General features: G+C 43.5%; 1 protein-coding gene across 1 annotated transcript in view; it reads right to left on the bottom strand.

Moving 5' to 3' along the window:
* MOV10L1 (Mov10 like RNA helicase 1) overlaps positions 1 to 22,418 on the bottom strand; it is a gene marked incomplete at its 3' end in the record, with an annotated part of 461,653 nt that overhangs the window by 419,942 nt on the left and 19,293 nt on the right. The window contains exons 3-4 of the mRNA XM_082256834.1: positions 20,955 to 21,114; positions 18,641 to 18,753 (exon numbers count right to left, since the gene is read on the bottom strand). Of these exons, the coding sequence (XP_082112960.1) occupies positions 18,641 to 18,753; positions 20,955 to 21,114 (273 nt within the window). The remainder of the gene's footprint in view (positions 1 to 18,640; positions 18,754 to 20,954; positions 21,115 to 22,418) is intronic.

The following is a 22,418-nucleotide window of genomic DNA, read 5'->3' as shown; positions in this document are numbered from 1 at the left end:
AAAAAATGGAACACTGGCCCTTTAAATCTGCAAATTTTGCGGTCAGCAACGCAAACCCGCACTGCCGGTGGAGTCCCCCTTTAGAATGCTAGATAGACTGAAAAAAAAACTGTTGCCAAGCATAATGCCCAAAGTATTAAGGAAAAAAAACCCACAGTGTCAGAGAGAAAGTGAAATGAACTGCTCTCCACGCTTCTGCTGTAGGAAAAGGAAGATGGCAGGAGGAAGTGACCTAATCTACTAGAGGCCGAACAGCGCCCTGAGCCACACAAACATGGATGCCATAGAAGTATATGGGGAAAAAAAAAAAAAAAAAAAATCACAGAGAAAATGGGCGCCGCCCTTACTAAGCGGCTGCCCACATTCAAAGTGGCACAATAGCACGTTAGCAAAAATGGCTGCTGCCCTTCTAGTGAGTCAGCCAGGTAGCCTCACCCAAAATGGCAGCTGAAAAAAACCGGTGCCGATCGTCATTAGCACAGGACACTGGCCACCGCGGGAATCCACAAGTAACCCCCCCCCCCCCCAGGACAAGGTAATAGCCCCACTACCCCTCCACACAGCGGGTGCCATTAGAGCACCCCCAGAAAGAGCAGGGAGGCTGGGGCCGTCCAGACCAGCCAGAGGGGGGACACAACCGAGACCGCATGCTCCGACATCCCCATGGAGTGGGCCCACATAACCCCCCCCCAGATGACTGTCCCAGGGACATGGGGAGTAGCATCACTCACCATACCAGGGACCGCGGGCTCCTCTCCGATACAGGTCACCTCCCACCCTGAGTGGGGGAGAATTCAGCAAAGAGGGGACGCTGCAACACGGCGTTCCAGAGTTGAGGCGTCCCGGCGAAGAAAACATCTCCGCAGGCTCATCCCCATCCATCGGGGCACCGACGTGGCGAGGCCTGGGCGGACCACAACCTGCGCACGCTCGCTGGCCAGGCTGGGACACCATAAGGATCTAGATTATCCAGTGCGAGGCCCAGCCCGGCTGTCGCTTGTAGTTCTCCAGGAGGATCCCCCTGATACTAGCCAGTGATCATGAGTGAGAAATAAAATAAAAAAAGATTTTTCAAAAGAAAAAAAAAAAAAAAAAAACTGAGACAGGAGTCCCAGCAGGGTATCCTAGTCCTGCTCCTAAGCTAGGCAGCAAGAAATTGATTAGCAGCACTGATGTATAACTAAGGGGCCCTGCGCTTACGGATATTAAAATAAAATAAAATACTGTGCATCAAGCTGCTAGCTGCAGTGAAAAGTGCTGGTGCTCTTTTAAAATTGAGAGATGTGAGTGCAGCGCTGCTTTAAAATTATAAATCTATAAATATATATAAAAAATATTATAGAATTGTGCAATAACTTAATACATCTGTGGTGATCTTCAAAGGAATAATATAAAGTGTACAATCATAAAAATCTAATATTTATACACAATGTGTTCCAAATAGAAAAATATATAAATAATTGTCCATATATAAATCTTTCCAGAATGCTGTGACTTTTTCGGATATTCATAAAGTGCTTGAGTGTTCAAAATGTGCAATAAGCGGGGTTTCCCCCTTAAGATGTCTGCTTACCATCAACTGGATATAATCAGGCATGGAATAAAGGTTTTACACTCTGTTTTTCAATTGGTGAGGAATATTAGCTGGAACCTCAAGATTCATCGCCCCCGTATCCTCAAAAAGAGAAGCTTTTCATGGTGAAGTTTGTTTTAAACAACACATTTATTGGGTACATGGCGGGGATTTATACTCACAAACAACAAAGTAAAACAAGCATCTGAGCTACAGATGAAGCTGTGTGTCACAGCGAAACGCGTCTAGCGATAGGTAGAGCGAGTACCACGTGATCCCCGGCCGGAGGATCGTATGCTGCGGGAGCAGCACACCACCGAGCCGCTCTATGCTTGTTTTACTTTGTTGTTTGTGGAAAGATTTATATATGGACAATTATTTATATATTTTTCTATTTGGAACACATTGTGTATAAATATTAGATTTTTATGATTGTACACTTTATATTATTCCTTTGAAGATCACCACAGATGTATTAAGTTATTGCACAATTCTATAATATTTTTTATATATATTTATAGATTTATAATTTTAAAGCAGCGCTGCACTCACATCTCTCAATTAGCAGCACTGAGTCTGAGGGTAATGTCGAGAGGGACAGCCCCTAAAAGGTGTCTTGTTTAAGCTTTTTTTTTTTTTTATCAAGTTTTCACTACCTAGCCTGCTCCTGCAGAGGGTGCCATTACCCAATATTGAACATATGGAAGGGCTGCGACTGTCAGAGGAGGTAGGAGAAAATTCACTTTTTTTAATTAAAAAAGAAAACCGTAAAGTTAGCCCAATTGTTTTCCATAATGTAAAAGATAATATTACACCGAGTAAATAGATACCCAACAATGTGATGCCTCAAAATGGGCACCTCTTGCGCGGCACCGTAAGGGTGATCCCGCGGCGAATCTGCCCCTGGGACCACCCTTATCTTAAAGCTGACCGCCCGCCGTTTAAAAAAATACCGGGGTTATGGCAGCTATCTGCTGCCATAATCCCGGTATTTAGCGTCAAAGGACCGCCGTAAATAAACGGTGGGCGGTCGGTAAATGGTTAAAAGGGCTGACAACTTGGATGCCCATGTAGAAGTCCAATGACTGGATGATTCATGAAAAAAATGGTGTGGGGAGGCAAGGACGTTTAGGACTACATCTAAAAAGAAGCTCACTATTGCATGATGGGCCATGTTGACACATGTTCCTAGTCCAAAACTTCGGGAACTATAAAGAATGGCAGACAAAAATCGCAAAGGTGGCTGCAGTTGTGCTAATTGATTCTGTCTTGATGAACTTGGCACCTAGGCCCACAAGCAATTTGGATATTTGGGGCAGAAAGCGACATATAAATAGGCACAGCAGAGGGGTAAGACTGTAATAAGGAACTGTACAGTGTGTGGAGAAGTGCGACAATGTCAATCGCAAAAGTACTCCACCAGATTGATTAAGAGGGGTGAAAGGTCTGCAGACATTTGACATATTGACTTCATTGGTCCCCTGCCCCAGGGAAACAATGGACTGAGGTATTGTTGAACTGCATTGAACAGTCATCTGCAGAAATTCTTTGGACTTTCTCTGGAACTGCCATTTGCCTCCACGTGCCTGATCTTTGTTCTTGAATAGACCCTTTGTAGGCCAGAAATTCTTTTTAAACCGCTTCCAAAAAAAAATGTTTATTTTCTATTTTGTACAGAAAACCTGTACCGGTCAGCAATTTTTAATATTCGAGTTTAATAACGCTTTCATTCATGGAGTTCTTCTACTAGAGTTTATTTTTTTATTTTATCCATTACAGGTACTTATATAGCGATGTCAATTTACGTAGAACTTTACATATACTGTATATTGTATGTTCACATCATTCCCTGCCCTCAAAGAGCTTGGATAAAGCTGCTGTTTTGGCAGCAACATAACTGGATTTTTGTCTTACTGTAAAACACTACTTCTGAGGTTCACTGACAAACATAGCTTCAATTCTTCAGACCATTGGGCTTATGCTCTTGCTCTCTAGGAGTAGGACTAGGCAGAAACCTTTTTGGTTACGCCCCTGGGGCAGTCCCAGAGGGTATACCATCACTTCCTGCTGTAGGACTTCCAGTTTGTAACAAGCAGTGTCAGAAGAACAACTCAACCCCAAAAGAGGGGTGGGTGCTGTGTGTCAGTGAACCTCAGGAGGAGGATTTTACGGTAAACAAAAATCCAGTTCTCTTTCGTTCACTGACAGACACAGCTTCAATTCTTCAGACCATTGGGATTGTTGGAGATACAACAACTTTAAGCTTAGCCTACTGCAGTTCATAAATAGGACACTAGATGTCGCTAATGCTCAGTGATATGCTATGCATTTCCTATGATGTGTTGTAATTGCACTGTACTTGTTGGTTACCTTTTCCTGTCTGTGTTTTTACTCACCATGAGAAAGTGAGATCTTTGCTATCTGTGGTTATGTTCTAATAAAGAAGCCAGTTCCTGTTACTCCACAATGTCTGATTTGAATAGACTCCGCTGCACCCAGTGATCGCACTCTGCAACAGGTTATGGGCCCAGGATCCGGATAAAGATCGATATAAGGAAGCTTTCCAGTGACATCTCCTATAGACAAGTAAGACTGTTCATATATAAAAGGAGGGAAAAATGGCCGGAAACTCAGAACTTAAACTCTCAGTGGCCAAGCTGAACAATGACAATTATTAGCTATGGAAGTTTAAAGTGGAAATGCTATTATCTAGAGATGACTTGTGGGAGGTTACCACAGAGAGGCCACAGGACAATAATCAGGACTGGGACAAGAAAAACAGACAGGCACGGACCACCATAAGCTTACTAGTGGAGGATGATCAGCTCATAAATATAAGCCATGAGGACACAGCGAAAGGCATGTGGGACGTACTGAAAAGACTGCATGAAAGATCCAGTTTAAACAGCAAGCTGTTTCTGCTGCGGAAACTTTACAGAATGAGACTTAGAGAACAGGACATGCAGGACCATATAAACGCAATGCTGGAAGTGATTGCACAACTCAGATCAAATCGGGGAGAATATAACAGACAGCCACGCTGCAGCCATGTTGTTATGCAGTTTGCCCGATACATATACTGCATTGATCAAAGCACTGGAGACACGACCTGAGACAGATCTGACGCTAGCATTTGTAAAAACCAGGCTCATAGAGGAGTATCAGAGAAGAAATGAATTAGTACATGACTCCACAGAAACGGACACCAGAACCGCTCTTAAAGCTACAGATGCAAGGTTACACAGGAAAGAGACCAGAGTGTGTTTCAGATGTCACAAACAGGGACACAAAGAAAGACTGTACTATATGGAAAGCAGAGCAAATAAGACAGCGTCCCTCTTATGCTAAACAAAAGGTCCAAGCCACAATCAATGATCCATGGGAAGGAAACTTGAATGCCACATTTAAAGCGACAGGCAACCATAAATGTCAAGGCTGGTGCATTGATTCGGGGGCAACTAGTCACATGACGAGTAATAGAAGTTTTTTTCACAGAACTTGATCTGAACAACAAATAAATTATTTATCTTGCAGATGGAAGCAAAATACATGCAGAAGGATATGGGCATGGAACCCTTGTATGCCCTGATGATGCGGGACACAATCTAGCCATGCCAGTGAAAGATGTGCTTTATGTTCCTAATCTAGAAGGAGGACTCTTATCTGTGAAGCGTCTAACAGCCAGAGGACTCACTGTAAAATTCCAAGGTGACAAGTGTTCAATCCTAAACGGCAACCAGACAGTAGCAAGTGCCAAGCTGGATGATCATCTATATCACCTCGAAACAGTGAAGGAAAAAGGTGAGACTATGTACACACAAGCACAATGACTGTATACATATATGGCACAGACGTCTAGGTCACAGACACCCAGAATGCATACAGGAACTACAGAGGAGAAATCTGACAAGGGATCTAACAATATCCCCTTGTCCAGTTACTGTTAAGTGTGAATGTTGCATTAAATCCAAAGCTACAAGAGCAACACTTCCCAAAGTCAGTCAGAAGAAAGCTTCAAGACCACTTGACTTAGTTCACAGTGACGTGTGTGGTCCCCTAAACCCACCTACATCTGGAGGCAAAAGGGTACATAGTGACTTTCATAGACGACTATTCAAGATACAGTCACCTACCTAATGAAACATAATGGAGGTGAATTCACAGGATGTAAGATACAAGAGTATTTAAAACAGAATGGAATAGAACATCAAAAGACAGTCCCATATACACCAGAACAAAATGGAGTAGCTGAAAGAACAGAACTCTGACTGAAATGATCAGATGTATGCTGACAGACTCTGGACTACCACAAAAATACTGGGGTGAAGCAGCTATGACAGCTACATATTTGCAGAACAGACTTCTTTCCAGAACAAGAGAGAAAACTCCATATGAACTTTGGCACAATGAGAAGCCAAATGTAAAACACCTAAGAGTTTTTGGATGCAAAGCATTCATCTACATACCTGAAGAAAAACGCACCAAACTCCAAAACAGAGCATTTGAAGGCATCTTTGTTGGATACAGTGACAATGTCAAAGGTTACAGAATCCTTAATCCCAAAACAGACAAGGTTACCATTAGCAACAGCATAACATTTGTTGAAGATTTAAGAGACAATGTAATGACAACAGTAGAAGCAAGAATAGAAGAGAAAGCTGACATTGACCAGCTCATCTCCATAACTTCTGAACAAACAGTTGAAGTGAGTGCAGACTCTACCAGTACTGAAGAGCAGATACAAGAAGGCTCAGACACAAAAACGAGATGTTCAACAAGAGAAAACAAAGGTAAACCACCTGTACGTCTCTCATACAAAGCAAGTACTGCCAGTATCAACCAACCTGCAACCGGGGAAGACATCTCAGCTTTCAGAACAAGCAGCAAGTAAATGGATAAAGGCTGCTGATGAAGAGATAAAATCCATGCATGACACTAAAACATGGACACTAACAGGGCTACCACCCGGAAGGAAAGCCATAGGTTGTAAATTGACTTTTAAATTGAAATACAATGCAGATGGCACAATTGAGCGATACAAAGCAAGGCTAGTAGCCAAGGGCGATTCTCAAAAATACGGAGAGGACTATGACAAGACGTTTGCACCAGTAGTCAAGCACACTACAATACGGACTTTACTGACAGTAGCCGTCACAAGGAAAATGAAAGTGAAACATTTTGATGTGAAAACCGCGTTTCTACATGGCAAGTTAACAGAAGAAATTAACATTGAACAGCCGCCAGGGTTCAAAGATGAACAAAGGCCAGACCTAGTATGCAAACTTTGCAGGAGTATATATGGTCTAAAGCAAGCAGCCAGAGCGTGGAATATAAAAATAAATGAAGTGCTTACACATCAAAACTTTCTGAGGAGTAGCGGACCCCTTCTTATACACAAAGAAATTGGCAGACAGATGGGTCTATATGCTTATTTAGGTGGATGATATCCTGATCTACTTGAGCAAGAAGGGGATGAAGCAGAAATACTAGAAAAACGAAATCAGAACTTCAACACCAAAGATCTTGGCAACATAAAGAGTTACCTCGGCATCCAGATCGAGAGAGAGGAAGATGGCAGCTTTCTTCTGAACCAAAGACACAAAATACAAGAAATAATTGAAACATTTGGAATGGAAGACGCCAAACCAGTAAAGTCTCCTATGGAAACCAACTACCTAAAGGAGATGAATTGCCAAGATAACCAATTACCTACTAATACTCAATACAGGAAAGCAATAGGGAAATTGCTGTATCTTACAACTGCTACAAGGCCGGACATTGCAGCAACTGTTGGAATCCTATGCAGAAAGGTTTCAATGCCAAGTCAAAAGGACTGGAATGCTGTAAAGCGAATCATTCGCTACCTTAAAGGGACTTCGCACTACAAGTTAAAGTTACCAGCAAGTGATGAAAGCACCTTAACAGGATATGTGGATGCTGACTGGGCAGGAGACACCAGCTACAGGAAATCTACCAGTGGCTACTTATTTTTTCTGTCAGGAGGTGCCATCAGTTGGACTAGTAAAAAGCAACACTGTTTCACTGTCGTCTACTGAAGCAGAATACGTTGCTGAAGCGCAGGCAAGCCAAGAAGTCATATGGCTGAGACAGCTATTAACAGACTTGGGTCAACCACAGTTGGGACCAACAGAAATCTATGAGGACAATCAAGGATGCCTTGCACTTGCGCACATGGAAAGAGTTAATTCAAGAACCAAGCACATTGATGTGAAGTTCCACTTTCTTAGGGATCTTCAAGAGCAAGGTCTTCTCGAGTTACTTTATTGCCCAACCGAGGATATGACAGCAGATATCCTTACAAAGCCTCTGACCGCTGAAAGACACTCAAGGCTTACAAAGAAGATGGGTTTAATAGACTATGCCTTAGCTGTTGAGAAAGGGTGTTGGAGATACAACAACTTTAAGCTTAGCCTACTGCAGTTCATAAATAGGACACTAGATGTCGCTAATGCTCAGTGATATGCTATGCATTTCCTATGATGTGTTTTAACTGCACTGTACTTGTTGGTTACCTTTTCCTGTCTGTGTTTTTCCTCACCATGAGAAAGTGAGATCTTTGCTATCTGTGGTTATGTTCCAATAAAGAAGCCAGTTCCTGTTACTCCACAATGTCTGATCTGAATAGACTCTACTGCACCCAGTGATCGCACTCTGCAACAGGGATGTCCCAAAGCAGTGCAACATGAGGGGTGAGAAAAAACACAGCAAACATAGAATTCCCAACAAGGCTAAAACATAGCCAACTAGGTAACAAGAGCTCACTAGGAACAACTTGAGCTCACTACCAGAAACATTTTTTACCCTCAAGAAGCGGAAGCCTCTGCAACCGCAGCCTGCAAAACTTTGTGGCCAAATGCTGGATCTGAAGATGCAAGTACATCTACCTTATAACATTTTGTGAACATGTGTACAGACGACTAAGTAGCAAGTAGCCGCCTTGCACACCTGAACCACTGATGCCTGATGATGGAAGGCCCAGGAGGCACTAAACGCCCTCATAGAATGCGCTTTAACAGGGAAAGAAGGAACCTGACATTTAATGGAGTAGGCCTGCGCCACCGTCTGCCTGATCTACTTGGAAATGGTCGCAGCAGATGTGGCCTGCCCCTTACGAGGTCCATCCGTAAGAACAAAAGAATCAGATTTCCTAAAATCGGTTCAGTTACCACCAGGTAAACCCGAATCGCTCTTACCACATCTAAGGAATTTAGGGCACTTCCCTTAGGATGTTTCGGCTTAGGACATAAGGATGGTAGCACACTGTTCTTATTCAAATGAAATCCAGAGACAACCTTAGGAAGGAAGAACGCCTGACAGGGTCATAACACCACTTTGTCTCTATGAAACACCAAGTAAGGTGACCAACAGGACAATGCAGCCAACTCCGACACGCGACGTGCAGAAGTAATAGCCACCAAGAAAGTCACCTTCTGCGACAGAGTGAGCAGAGGAATTTCTCGAACATTTTCAAAGGGAGGCCTTTGAAGCACCCACAGAACCAAATTGAGATCCCACGGAGGTACCAGGGATCGCATCGGAGGAGCCAGATGACGAACTCCCTGCACAAAAAAGTGTGAACCAAGGACTTTGCCACCAATGGGGAAAAAAAATAGCCAAGGCGGAAATCTGGTCCTTGATGGTGCCCAGAGGCAAACTATCTACACCTAATTGTAGAAAATCCAACAGGCAAGACACAGAAAAGGAACAGGGAGAAACCCCCAGCGACTCACACCAAGTAAAGTATGCCTTCCAAACTATGGTAAACCTTCCTGGAAGTAGATTTCCTAGCCTTCCCCAGCGTAGGAATCACCGACTCAGACAGCCCTCTGTCTTTCATCACCTGGCTTTCAAAAGCAAGCGACCGTAAAGCGGGATGGAATTGGTCCGTGAGACAGAACAGCTTCCCTGAGAGGAAGTTTCCAAGGACATCTGCTACCAGCTTTACCAGGCCTGCGTTCCAGGACCAGGGAGGCCAGTCTGGTGCCACCAGAATGACTGGAATTCCTTCTACCTCAATTCAGCGTAGTAGTCTCGACAGAAGTTGTATTGGAGGAAAGGCGTAAATCAGACATTACTGACCCCAAGGGGCCGCCAGGGCATCTGCGGCGTCGGCCAGAGGATCCCGAGACCTTGACACAAACCTCTGCACCTTTCCGTTGAGACGGGAAGTCAGTGGGTCCACATCAGGGGTCCCTCACCGAAGACACAGTTGATGGAAAACCTCCGGGTGAAGATCCAACATCTGCCAACTGAGATAATCCACTTGCCAATTCTCTACCCCTGGAATGTGTACAGTAGAGGGCCGGAACATATTCTGCCCACTTCAAGATACCGGGCCACCAGGGCACTATTTGTGCACCCTTGATGATTGACATACGCCACAGCTGTAGCATTGTCCAATTGTATCGGTACAAGGCGTTCCTGCAGACGATCCGTCCATTGGGACAAAGTCCGATTGCCCGAAATTCCAGGATGTTGATCGGCAACCTGGACTCCTCCCGAGTCCAGACACCTTGGGCCGAACACACTCCCAAGACACCTCCCCATCCGGACAGACTGGCATCCGTGGTGATTACAGTCCAATACAGGGGAAGAAAAGATTTTCCAAAACATAGAGCCGGGGTGCAGAGCCACCATAGGAGAGACTCCCTCGAACCCTGACTCGACAAAAATCTGATTGTCCAATGACGGCGGATCCTTGTTCCATTCGATCAGAATCTCCTTTTGCAAAGGTCTGGTGAGGAATTGCGCAAAACGGAACTGCCTCGAAGGTGGAGACCATCAGACCAGACCCAGTAAGTCCTGAGTGACGATCGATGATTGAACAACGGGAGCCGAACAGCCTCTTGTAGCTTCAGTAGTTTTGTCTGAGGAAGAAACAACGGGGCTAACGCTGAGTCCAGCATTAGACCCAAGTAGTCCAGCTTTGTGTACGTAGACAGTGCCCGATTTCTGAAAATTTAGTGTCCACCCGAACTCTTGCAGAGTTCCCACCATAACCTCTAAGTCGGCTTCTAGTGCACACAGAAGCAGATCATCCAGGTAACCAAGTACCGCGATCCCCTTCTGCCGTAACAAGGCCAACACTGTGAGCACTCAAGGAGCTGAAGCGAGACCAAAGGGTAACGCCACAAATTAAATGCGCTCCTCGCCCACAGCAAAACAAAGAAAACGCTAATGCCTGACATATATTGGAATAGGAAGGTAAGTATCCTTGAGATTGATAGCTTTCCTTCATCAAGGAGATCTGATGGCTTCCATTACAGTGCAGATGGACTCAATCCAAAATTTCTGAACCCGCACAAAGCGGTTCAGAGCCTTGAGATCCATGATCGGATGAACCTTGGCTTCCTTCCTGGGAATTATAAACAGATTTGAATAAAAACCTTGGAAATGTTCAGACTCTGGAATCGGCACAACAACTCCTTGTGCTAACAGGTTCTGCACTGCTAGGTAGAGGCCCTGTAGCCGCTCTGAAGACAGTCGTAAGTTTGAAGGAAAGAACCTTGTCGGAGGCAAGGACCGAAACTCGATCTTGTAAGCGAACCAAATCGGTTAGTGGACCCATTTGTCCTGAATGAGCAAGATCCACGGATTCGGAAAGAAGCAAAGATGTCCCCCCAGATGTAGGTGGGGGCGCCCCTTCAGGCTGGGGAAGGCTTGCCTGCGAAACCAGACGTGCCCGATTTGAACTTACCATTCCAGGGTCTCTTGGAGCCTCCCGCAAAGTTACGAGTGGATCTTAAGCCCTTTTCCCCTTAACCCTTAATCTCTTCCATAGAGGCACCGAACAAACGGTCACCTACAAAAGGGAAGATTAGTCAGTACCTTTTAGAAGCCTGGTCAGCTGACAAGTACTTCAACTAGATTATGCGGCGAAGGATCACCGCCGTCAGAAACTCTGCCAGACAGGGGGGCCGCATCCAGGGATGCATCACAAATATACTGTAACCCTTGATCAACTGATTTGCCAGGTCCACCAGCTCAGAAGGATGTTGACTCCCCTCCAGATCCTGGCACAAAACCTTAGCCCATTCCGTTAAGGTCTGGGAACCAAGGTGATAGCAAATACCGGTCCTAAAATTGAACCAGTCACAGTGAAAAGGTATCGGACTAGAGCCTCCACTCTTTAGTCCATGGGGTCCTTAAAAGACAGGGAATCTTCCACCGGCAAAAGTGTGGTCTTATTCACCCTGGAAACCTGTGAGTCCACCGATGGTGGAAACATCAGTTTCTTCAGAAGAGAATCCTCAAAAGGGATATCTTCAAGCAAAACGCTTCAGTATTCCAAACAAGCATTTCGGGGAACCCCACTGACTAGTGACCATCTCAAAAATAGGCAGGTAAGGGAAAAACCTTATTCACCTTGGAAGATTTGCGGGTGCCAAATTGCACCGGTGTCGCTGACTCAGCACCAGTCTTCCAACTTTAAAGTTTCCCACACTGATACAATCAGGGCGTCCACCAGCGCTTTTTCATGCGCGGCTGCAGAGGGAAGGACTCATCCTATTAGAGCACCAGTGGGCTGACTCTCATCCGCAGCGGCCAAATCCACCGCAGAATCTGAGGAAGCAGAGGATACAGGTGAAGGTGGGGGGCGCTTCTTGCCAGGTCTCCTTTGCAGGGCCATATCTACTTTTCCCCCCATGCACCGCTGTGGCACTACAATAAGCAGCGCACCCGGGGTGCTGTATACATCAAGGAGGGATAGTTTACCCCCAGGAGACTCACCACTTGAACTGGAAAGCACGAAAACGATCTGCCATACTGCCTGGAAAAAGGAAGAGGAAACGCTGACCTGACACTAGAGGCCCCCACAGCCTCAGCACTGTCTCCGACTACAGGAAAATGGCTGCCAATGCAAGTCTCTGGGGAAACCAAAAACATGGCCGCTTAACTACAGAAACATGGCCCCTGAACCGGGAATCACAGAGACCACAGAAAAATGGCAGTACCACGCGGCGCTGCACGGGACCCTGGACCCCACTGGACCTCAGGGGAAAAATTTACAGACCCCAGAAGGGGACACTCGGCAGCACTTAGGTACAGACACCCCTAACAGGGACCGATAGCGGCTTCACCCACCGCTCCTCCAGCCCTGCACCATGTAGTCCCCCTACCCAATTTCACCTATGCCCCCAAACAGGGGCCGCGGGGGGACAGAGAAGGGCATTCAAATTTAAGGGGGAACCCTGCAAAGAGGAGGGGGAAGCACAAGGGGGAGGAATGACACAGGGGGGCCTACAAGCCCTGGCAAAGGACACCGTTTTGCAGATGCGATTCTAACATCGACACCCAAAAATGGAAATACTGCTTGAAGGCCTCCTGACTCCCTGACATGTCACATTTGGCATGTCTTTTCTTTTTTGGGTGGGGGGGGATGGAGCGGGTACCTAGATTTGACAGGTACCCGCTTCCACTTCCGCTCGGGCCACCTAGGCGGCTCGAGCATAAGTACTTCTCTCCCCCTCCCTCCCTGCAATCTTCTGGGACATATCACAGGTCCCAGAAGATTGCCCATACTTTTAGGATGCCCAGCGTGACTCACGCATGCGCAGTGCGCACCCGGCTGTGAAGCTGCAAGCTGTCACAGCTGGGTGCCCACACTAGAGATGCCGGCGCCGCAGGGAGAAGAGGGAAAGAACCGAGGCTCCCGCTGGCCGCATTACTGGACTGTGGGACAGGGGAGTGTGTGATTATTAAAAGTCAGCAGCTACACTTTTTGTAGCTGCTGACTTTTAATGAACACAAAAACGGGTGTAACTCCGCTTTAAGCCTCTGGCCAGGACAAAAGACCATGGCAGTTGCTTTCCAAGTTCTTGTTAGGACAAACTCTGCCTTCTTTTCTTTAGGCGCCTTAAGGAACACATATCCTTAAGGGCAGGATTTGTGAAATTTTGTGAGAATTTTACAACTACTTTGGGGATTTTGCACCAAAACATAGAATGCCTTGGAAAGGGAAATTTTCTTTCATGAGATCTGTGCATAAAACAGAAGTTTTAGAAAATTTCTAATGTATATCAAATTTTAATATTTCTGTTAATAGAATATACCACCACTTTCTTTTCCTCTAGGCCCTCATACCTTGGTCTTCAACAGGTAATGGGGTGACTTTAAGCTCTTTATTTTTAGTTACTAAAATGGCCATAACCAATACTCTTATTTTTTTGCCACCCTCTGCACCAACATCATCTTCAACTTTCTGAGATGCATTGGTACCAGCTCCACTCTTTTCTTTCTTGTCCAAAATAGATTGTTCAGGAGACTGATGAGACAGAGGTGACTGAGAAGTAGTAGTCAGTATAATAGATTTGATCAAGCTCTAAATCTCTGCCTTGCAAACTCCATTAATTGAAGCATGATATAATGTGTTTTTTCTGCACCATCTGTCTTGAATATGGTACCAGCTGTTGTTGCCTGGCTAATGTGTGCACATAGGCGTGCACATTTCTAGGAGCAGAGAAGATGTGCTCCATGTTCATCATTGCAAATACATAAGCATGCGTGCATATCCATCACTGCCAAGCAGTCTATTTAAACCTGAACCCTGCACTTGTTCTTTGCTGTATGGTCTTCAGCCTTGTTCCTGTGTTCCAGTCTTGATGTGCATTTTTGATTTTGTTACTTGCCCGGCTTCCTCTCTGGCCTTGCTCTCAAGTTCACCTTTGCTTGCTCACATTTGCTGTCTGCCTCCATTGTCAACTGCAGCTTGGACGACTGATCATGCTTCTAAAATGGGAAGTCCTGCGAGCTACTATGTGTGTTCACAGAGCTAAAAATCGACCACGAAAAAAGCTGCTGCCACTGTTCACCTTCTCATAACAGTGTGTGAAGTGTATCAAACCAAATACAATTGTGTCGCACTATAACTATATGTGTGTTAAATGGAGAGAAAAAAAAAAAATCACGATTATAATAAGTGTGTGAATAATTGTGCCACAATTATTTTACATAAAAATGACACTCGATACATGCATTTCCAGTGCTTGAAAATAGAATAAAAGAAAGGTGCAGTCCAAAAAGTGCAGTTTATAGAGACTGATCTAGCTCCATCAGCATTTCATCCTCCACAGAGTGCTTCCCAATCAACCTGCTCAGTTATGGTGCTCAAGTCTGCAAACAGTGTGTCGCCTTAAAGTGCCCTCCTTTAGATGAATTCTCACCTTAAGCAATGTGACCTTACAATTAAGTATGGTCAATAAGAGCTTTAAAGCCTCTCCTGGGCTACAATTAGTGTTATTTGCCTGCAGTGTGCCTTAACGGCTTGAGCGAACAAACAGACATTACAAGGAGTTTTTAGCGTGTAAAGCCTGGTGCGCTGGAAGCACCAGGAAAATGCGAGTACCCAATTGTCTGCACTTTAAATAAAGCAAGAGTTTTTTTTAATAAGATATAACCACTATTGGGGTTTTCTTTGCATATAATATCTGGATGTTGCCAGCTCACTGTGGGGCATCATCATGAGGGAAAGCATCGAGGTTACCCAGGGAAACACTGATTGTAGCCGGGGAGAGGCTAAAAAGCTCTTCTTGATCATGCTTCTGCCTAGTGACTCTACACCTCGGTGCCTGATTGTTCCCAACTTCTGTAAGCAATTTTCGTTTTAAGAAAACTCATTTGATTTTCTAATCGTTAGTGGGGTCAAATCGATGTCGGTTTTTTACTGCAGTGACAGGAAAATTTGATGGGTCAGGAAGGAAAACTTTTCTTGATCAACTATTTTTCGGGTAGTGTATGTGGTTATCGCTCAGAAATTACATTAATTTTAAAATGTAATTACATTTTCGAAAGACATTTGTCCATTCATCAAATGTTCATATGAACATTCTTGTCCAAAAATCTATACGTGTATGACCAGCATAATTCTGCCTATGTCCTGGTGTCCTTTCACTCAGCTGTTACTTAACGAGGCATGGGACCTGACTCCACCATCAAATGGACTTGGCGTTTCCATAGTGCATTATAAGCTGTACCTGTGCACGTCCGATGCCAGCACTCCCAAGTTGCTGCACCTTTGCACTTGTTTCTTTCCTTAATCCCCGCAGCCTCTGTCTCAACATTCAGGTTTGCTTGGAGCTGTGCAAGAGGCCACACACTTGTCATCACAGGCTCTGCATACAGGTATGCGATACCATCTTGTTATAGATTTTAGTACAAAAAAGGATGAAGCTTGATTTAGATAGTCCAATACTACAAACTGCAAATTTTTTGACTTGGCGTCTTCTGCAGGTTTGAGATCTTAACTTTTATAAAAGCAAAACCATGTATAAAGCAACAATGCTAAATTCTCAAGAACAAAGTAGAAAGGTATGGGTAATATTCTCTTGTCCTTGGACTCCTGAAGGGCAGCATTTCTTGTAGTGTATAGCGAGAAATGTTTAAATGTATTTTATTTTAAAAAATCCTGTAACTGTTTGTTATAGTGTATGTTTATATATGCATCTGTAAACCTACTATTCTGGCCTATATTCACAAAAACTTATTAACCCTTTCAAGTTTAGGAATAATCAAAACCTCCTTGACCAGACCATATTTTATATCTTTGGTATGCAGAAGCTTACTCAACAAAAACTTTTAAACCACTTTGTAAACCAAAAATTACTGATACACCTTTTTCTTGTGTATGTTACCCCGAAATGTCATATTCCTGATAGTGTACTTATTCCTGATGTTGTACCATGTACTTGTGCTAAAAAGTATCCTGTTCTCTTTGTATTGCTTCCTTTGTGTGAAATACCTGGTACCCTGCCACCCCCCCCCCTACTTTCCTATTTCAAAACTGACCACACTAGGCATGGAAGCACAACCTTTCATGCATGGTCAGTTTGCCTGCCCTCCAGTGGCCAAGACTTGTGCTGACACGCACCCCCCCAACACACAGCTCTACACAAGGAGGATCAGTGTACTGCTGCTTCTCCATTCCACCTCTACAAGTCACTATGCAACCGAGAACAGAAAAATATTAAACAAAAAAAATATAAATATAAATATATAACACATACACACAAACGCATTTATAATAAATATTATATAAATATACACACACACTTTGCCTTTCATTTCTACTTTACCACTGACACCAGGTGCAAGAACAATCACGTACCTGTACTTTGGACTTTTCTTTAAGGCCCCTTTCACACAGGCGGACCATTCAGATCCACCTGTCCGTTTTTTTGGCGGATCTGAACGGTCCCCCCATGCATCTCTATGGGGCATCGGATGTCAGCGGAGACATGTCCGCTGACACCCGATCCGTCAAATCTGGACGGATGGAAACCCTATTTTCCATCCGTCCAGCGGATCGGATGAGAACGGATCGACGGTCCTTTCCCATCGATTCCCCCATAGAGATCTATGGGGCTGTGACAGCGGTGTCTCCGCATACAGTGCGGAGAACAGCTGTCATTCTCCTGCTCAGCGGGGGAATCGGCAGGTCGATCCCCCGCTTAGAAAAGCGGAGTCCGTTTGACGGACACTGTGTGAAAGGAGCCTTAGGTTTAGGAAACACACAAGTTTGGCAGCAGATTTTACTAATGATTTTAGCTAAAATCAGCCAATCTGCTGTGTTCAATCAATCACACACAGTTCACAGGAAGAGTGATCTGGCAGTTTCTTCTCCGTGAAAAGCAGGGAGAAAAAAAAAAAAAAAACAGCCAGATAGTGAAGTAAAAGCAGCACATATTACACATAGTTAGGCACAGTAAATACCCCTAGACGTTAACACCTTCCCTGCCAGTGTCATTAGTACAGTGTCAGCATACAATATCACTGATCACTGTTATTGTCCCTTGCAACGTCGGTGTCCCTCCCAGATAGTGTCGGTTAGCACCAGATTGCAAGCCTCCTATCACAGTCCCACTAAAAGCCGCTGATTACCGCCCTTACAGTATAGCATCTTTAGCTGCGTCAGTTCTAGTATACAGTCAAATACTGGCACCCCTGCATTTATTTCAGATAAGGCAACACTTCGCAAATAAAACTTGCATTTAACAAATGTTTAGGCATTCTCATATTTATTTCTTTTGTTGTTGTTGGTATGACACAAAAAGTGGAGAAGTAAAAAGCTAAATCTGACACATTCCACACAAAACGCCAAAAATGGACTGGACAAAATGATTGCCACCTTCTCAAAATTGTAAGAAATAATTGCATTCCAAGTTTGGGATGCTGTAAATTGTATTTAAGCTCACCTGTAGTAGACACTGCTACTCCAGTGATCTCAAGTAGCTTCTGGGATCCATGCCAAACGACTGCCCTGTTGCATTCTGAACACAGGAGGTGGCCATTAGAAAATGCTTTACATTTTAAACCGCGTCCATTCAGAGAATGCTTTGCATTTATTAAGAAAATGTAAAATGTTCTCTGAATGAAACCTGTGACAAGGGGCCAACCTTCTGCATTCAAAGTGCAGCCACTTAGCACGGTACCCAGAAGCTAGCGGAGATCACTGCCGTAATTGTCTACTTCACCGATTTCCACTTCTAGGAGGCATCCCACAGGTATGATATATGCATTATTACATTGGTCACAGCTGTGCCAATCTAACTATGAAAAAAAGAATTCCATTTTTTTTTTTAAACTTTATTTTTATATCACATAGGGAAACAAAAGTCCCCTATATGATAGCATTTTGCTAGGGGAGGTCTTTTTTATGAGAAGTTAGTGCTCTATTAAACCCTTGTTGCCTTCCACTGAAATGAATGACGCAGAGTTCGGAAGCGATATAATGCACCTCACCTGACAGCTACAGTCGGCTTATCAAATTTACACACACTTACGGCTGCTAAAGTGCGATAGATATATATATATATAAATAAAAATAATGGGAGGGTTAAAGCTCTGGAATAACAGATTCACATTTACCATCTGCTGGAGACACTTAGTACATAAGTCTTGGTCACTATAAAGACAACAGATAGAAAACATATGTTTTCCTTCCAACTACATTTTACAGTCAAACTTAACTGTTAAATGCTAACATTTTAAAAAATAAATAGGCAATTCATTTTTCTAAATGAACACAAAAAAAAAAAAAAAGCTGTTGACCTTGTCTACACGTTTACACCTAAGCGGCTTTATAGAGCATGCCTCGCTGATCCACGTTGAAGGATTAATGAAATACTCTGCTCTCACCCAGTCTCCTTTACATGGTGTATATCCTGGAAAAAAAGATGCAAAAATGTGTGTCTAATGGCATAATTATTATTAACCTAATAACAGGGTTGTCAGGAAAAACAGTAAGAACTATTAAGTATAATTTTTCTTTTTTATACATATAAAAGTCTAAAGTTGAATTGAATAAAAAAAAAAAAAAAAAAAAAAAAAAGAAGTGAACATTTACTCAATTATAGGGAACACACCCCCACACTATCTCTCTCTCTAAAAATTATATATATATATATATATATATATATATACACACACACACACACACACACACACACACACACACATAATAGGGAATGGTCTTTAAAAAAAAACGAGAGGTGCCCTGGATTCACCGTTTACACACTCTTAGCCCAAAAGGGTTAAACTCTGATTTTGACTTATTTATTTAGTTTGATTAGGTTTAGGAGTATTTTTTAGGCAACTATATTTATTTGTTTTTTTTTTTCTTTTAAATTTTTGGGATAACAGGTGCCTTAACGATATAGATTGCTTATATGTGGAGAACTTGACATGCCTGTTAGAGCCTGTGTTTCACTTGTAGGTGGATGATGTGTAGAAATGACTTGGTACTGAATTGAATAATTAACGAGATTGATTCCATGTGTTTAAGATGGTATAGATGTATGCTCTGATTCAGACGAGGATTATTATGTATTCGGTTTGAAGAAGGGCGCTAGCGATACCAGGCCGTAACTGTTACCAGGAATACTTATGTAATTTTATATTTGGAATAAAATCTCTCTATCTATTTATGTATTAATGGTACCAGAGCAGTACCCAAAAAACATTTTTTGGGGAACTCCTGCTGAAAAGCTGAAGTGCACTTCCTGGTATACAATTGTGCCTAGGAATTCCTGTGCCTTGTAGTGGTTGTAAACCTCAGTCATGAAATCTGAGCAAAGCACATACTGTATATCTCTCTCCAAAGCTCTAAGTGTGGTTTATCTCTGGTGCTTTTTTCCTCTGTTCTCAGCACGAGTCACTTCTGGGTATGTTTTCCTGACACATGAGATAAATTTGTGGCAGGAGTGAGGGGAGCACAAAGAGCTCATCTATTCAGAACACAGTTCTGCTGGTGGTGTGTTCCTTTCTTCCACTCAGCTCTCACACAGTGTAACTGCAGGCTCTCCGTCCACGTCTCTGTGCTCCTGACATATGACGAAAGATTTGAACACGATCCTGCCCTTTTGAAAAGGTGTAGGAAAGAGAAGACTGCAGATAAATAAAACCTATGTAGGGGGTATTTATTTAATCTCTGTGTATCATCTGAGGCTGTTCACTTCACTGGGTATATCCAAGGGCTTTTCAACCACTTTTAAATCTTAGAAGAAAAAAAAAAAAAAGAACTAGTGTTCAAGATGACATCAACTAATGGTTTTCTATGGAAATAAAGTTAATCTCTGCTTTTCTAGCAAGCTTCAGCTCCACTGCTTACTAAATGTTCTTGATGCCAAGTATAAAGCCCCACTCATAACACTCGCCTACTGCTAAACATAAGCTTTATTTCACAGCTAAACATTGATGGAAGAAGGTAGCACAAACTAGGTGGATAAATGTGTAAACTATGGAGTCCTACTGAGAAAGGCTTGTGGCATCTTTCAGTATAGTAAAAAGGCCTGCCAAACAGGGCAGACTTAGGGGTCACTTGTAATCAGAGGGTTTTTACAAGTGACCAGTAAAACAAAATGAGAATGCAGACAAATATACCTACATCCCTTACATTAGCGGTCCCAAACCTTTTTTGGCACCAGGGACCGGTTTCACGGTAGCGAATTTTCCGAGGTATTCCGAGGTAATGGGGGGCGTTGGCTGGTGGATGGGATATTCACTCTCTTCTATTCAATCTCCCCTTTATACCAGTGTCCTCAGTTTCCCATCACATCACAGCTCCCCCTTACATTACAGTCCCCATCACATCACAGTGCCCCATTAGTTGCTCTCTCTTACTGTAATGTAAAGGACAGTTGTTATGTAAATGTGACCACTGTGAGAACCATGGTCACTGCTCATTTCCTGCAGTGCGGCTTGGTCATCAACAGGCTGCGGACCAGCACCCGTCCGTGCCCCAGGGGTTGGGGACCATTGCCTTACCTTGCACACTATAAGAGCTTCTAACAATATTAGTTATAATTAAAAAAAAAATATATATATAATATAATATAATATAATATATATAATAAAAATATATTACCTTCACAGGCAGCACTCATCGAAAAAGATGTGGTCTGATTAATGCTGCCACCGTCTTTATTGCAGAATGTGACACTTCCAATTAAAACTTTCACGTCAAGATCCAATGAATTTGAATTAATAGGAGCATCAATTTCCCACTTATCAGAGATGCACTGTACCTAAAAAGACATTACCAGTTTAAAAGCAGGCAGAACTAGTACTATATGCCAAAACCACCCATTTTCACTGCATAGTCACATGTCAAGTGCAAAAACGGAAAGGAAAGGAAAATGGATGAATAAAAACAAATGTTAAACTACATTATACAGATTCACCACATCCTATTTCATAGTATCCATTATAGATCACTAACAAATTCTGTCACACTTAGGCCCCTTTCACACTTGTGCAACTTGTGCTGCGACTTGGGACTGCAAAGAGGCATGACAAGTCCTACCCCCTGATTTCCAATGAGTACCATTCATATCTGAGCAACTTCAAGTCGCAGCCACTTCAAAGTACTCGTCATTACTTTGGTCCGACTTTGATGCGACTTGGGGACCATAGACCTAAATTTTACACATCACTGCTTCAAGTCGTGTCAGTCGCACGACTTTCAGGTCGCACAAGTGTAAAAGGGGCCTGAAAACCCAACTTTGCTTTTGCTGAGCACCCCACACTGCCAAGGTGGTCCCGAGCTACTGTCTGTAGTCAATTTGACATTGGGGTTCAAGAGAGATAAGGCTTGTCAACCCCTTGTGATAGCAAAAAAAAGCGAATGAATAAAAATAAAACAATTTAACATGATTAAAGAAAAAAAAAAAAAAAACCCACACAAATCTTAAGCACCCAAACCCAACACGTACAAACACAAATGCAAGTGTACAAGCACACACTAGAGGGAAAGGGATAATTTTAGGAACGTTATTTATGGTTAACTCCGAACTGCTGAGCTAGAACATTTTTTTTTGAAAATTTTTATTTATAAAAGTTTTTTTTAACAGTACAAACTTAGAAAACAACCAAACCAAACCCCCCCCCCCCCTCTTCAGTAGTGCAGTGGTTGGCAACATGCAGGACACCCTTCGGATGTAAAGAAAGAAGTCCCCCCCCCCCCCCCAGTGAACAGGAGTCTTGCAAAAATCAGTCAGTACCCCAGATAACCAGGAAGATAGAACCCAGGATAATTACTTTCAAAAACGGAGGTTAGCAAACGTTCATCGGTCTGTTAATGAAGGGTCTCCACTGTTGCAATCCAACATTGCCATACCTTCTCAAACTTATGAGGACATCCCCTGCTTAACCTCCCCGGCGGTATTCCCCGAGTGTGGCTCGGGGTTAACTTGCAGTACCAAAAGGGGTAACCCTGAGCCACACTCGGGATTACCCCGCAATGTTACTCAGCTTCCCTGCGCTCCCCCACCGTCCTCTCCAGCATCCTGACAGTCTCTCCCCGCTCTGTGCACGGGCGATTGCCTTCCAC

Source organism: Pelophylax lessonae (assembly GCF_965119305.1).
Source record: "Pelophylax lessonae genome assembly, chromosome: 4".
Taxonomy (NCBI): domain Eukaryota; kingdom Metazoa; phylum Chordata; class Amphibia; order Anura; family Ranidae; genus Pelophylax; species Pelophylax lessonae.
The sequence above is the reverse complement of the archived record's forward strand: the minus strand, read 5'-3'. Positions and strand labels throughout refer to the sequence as shown.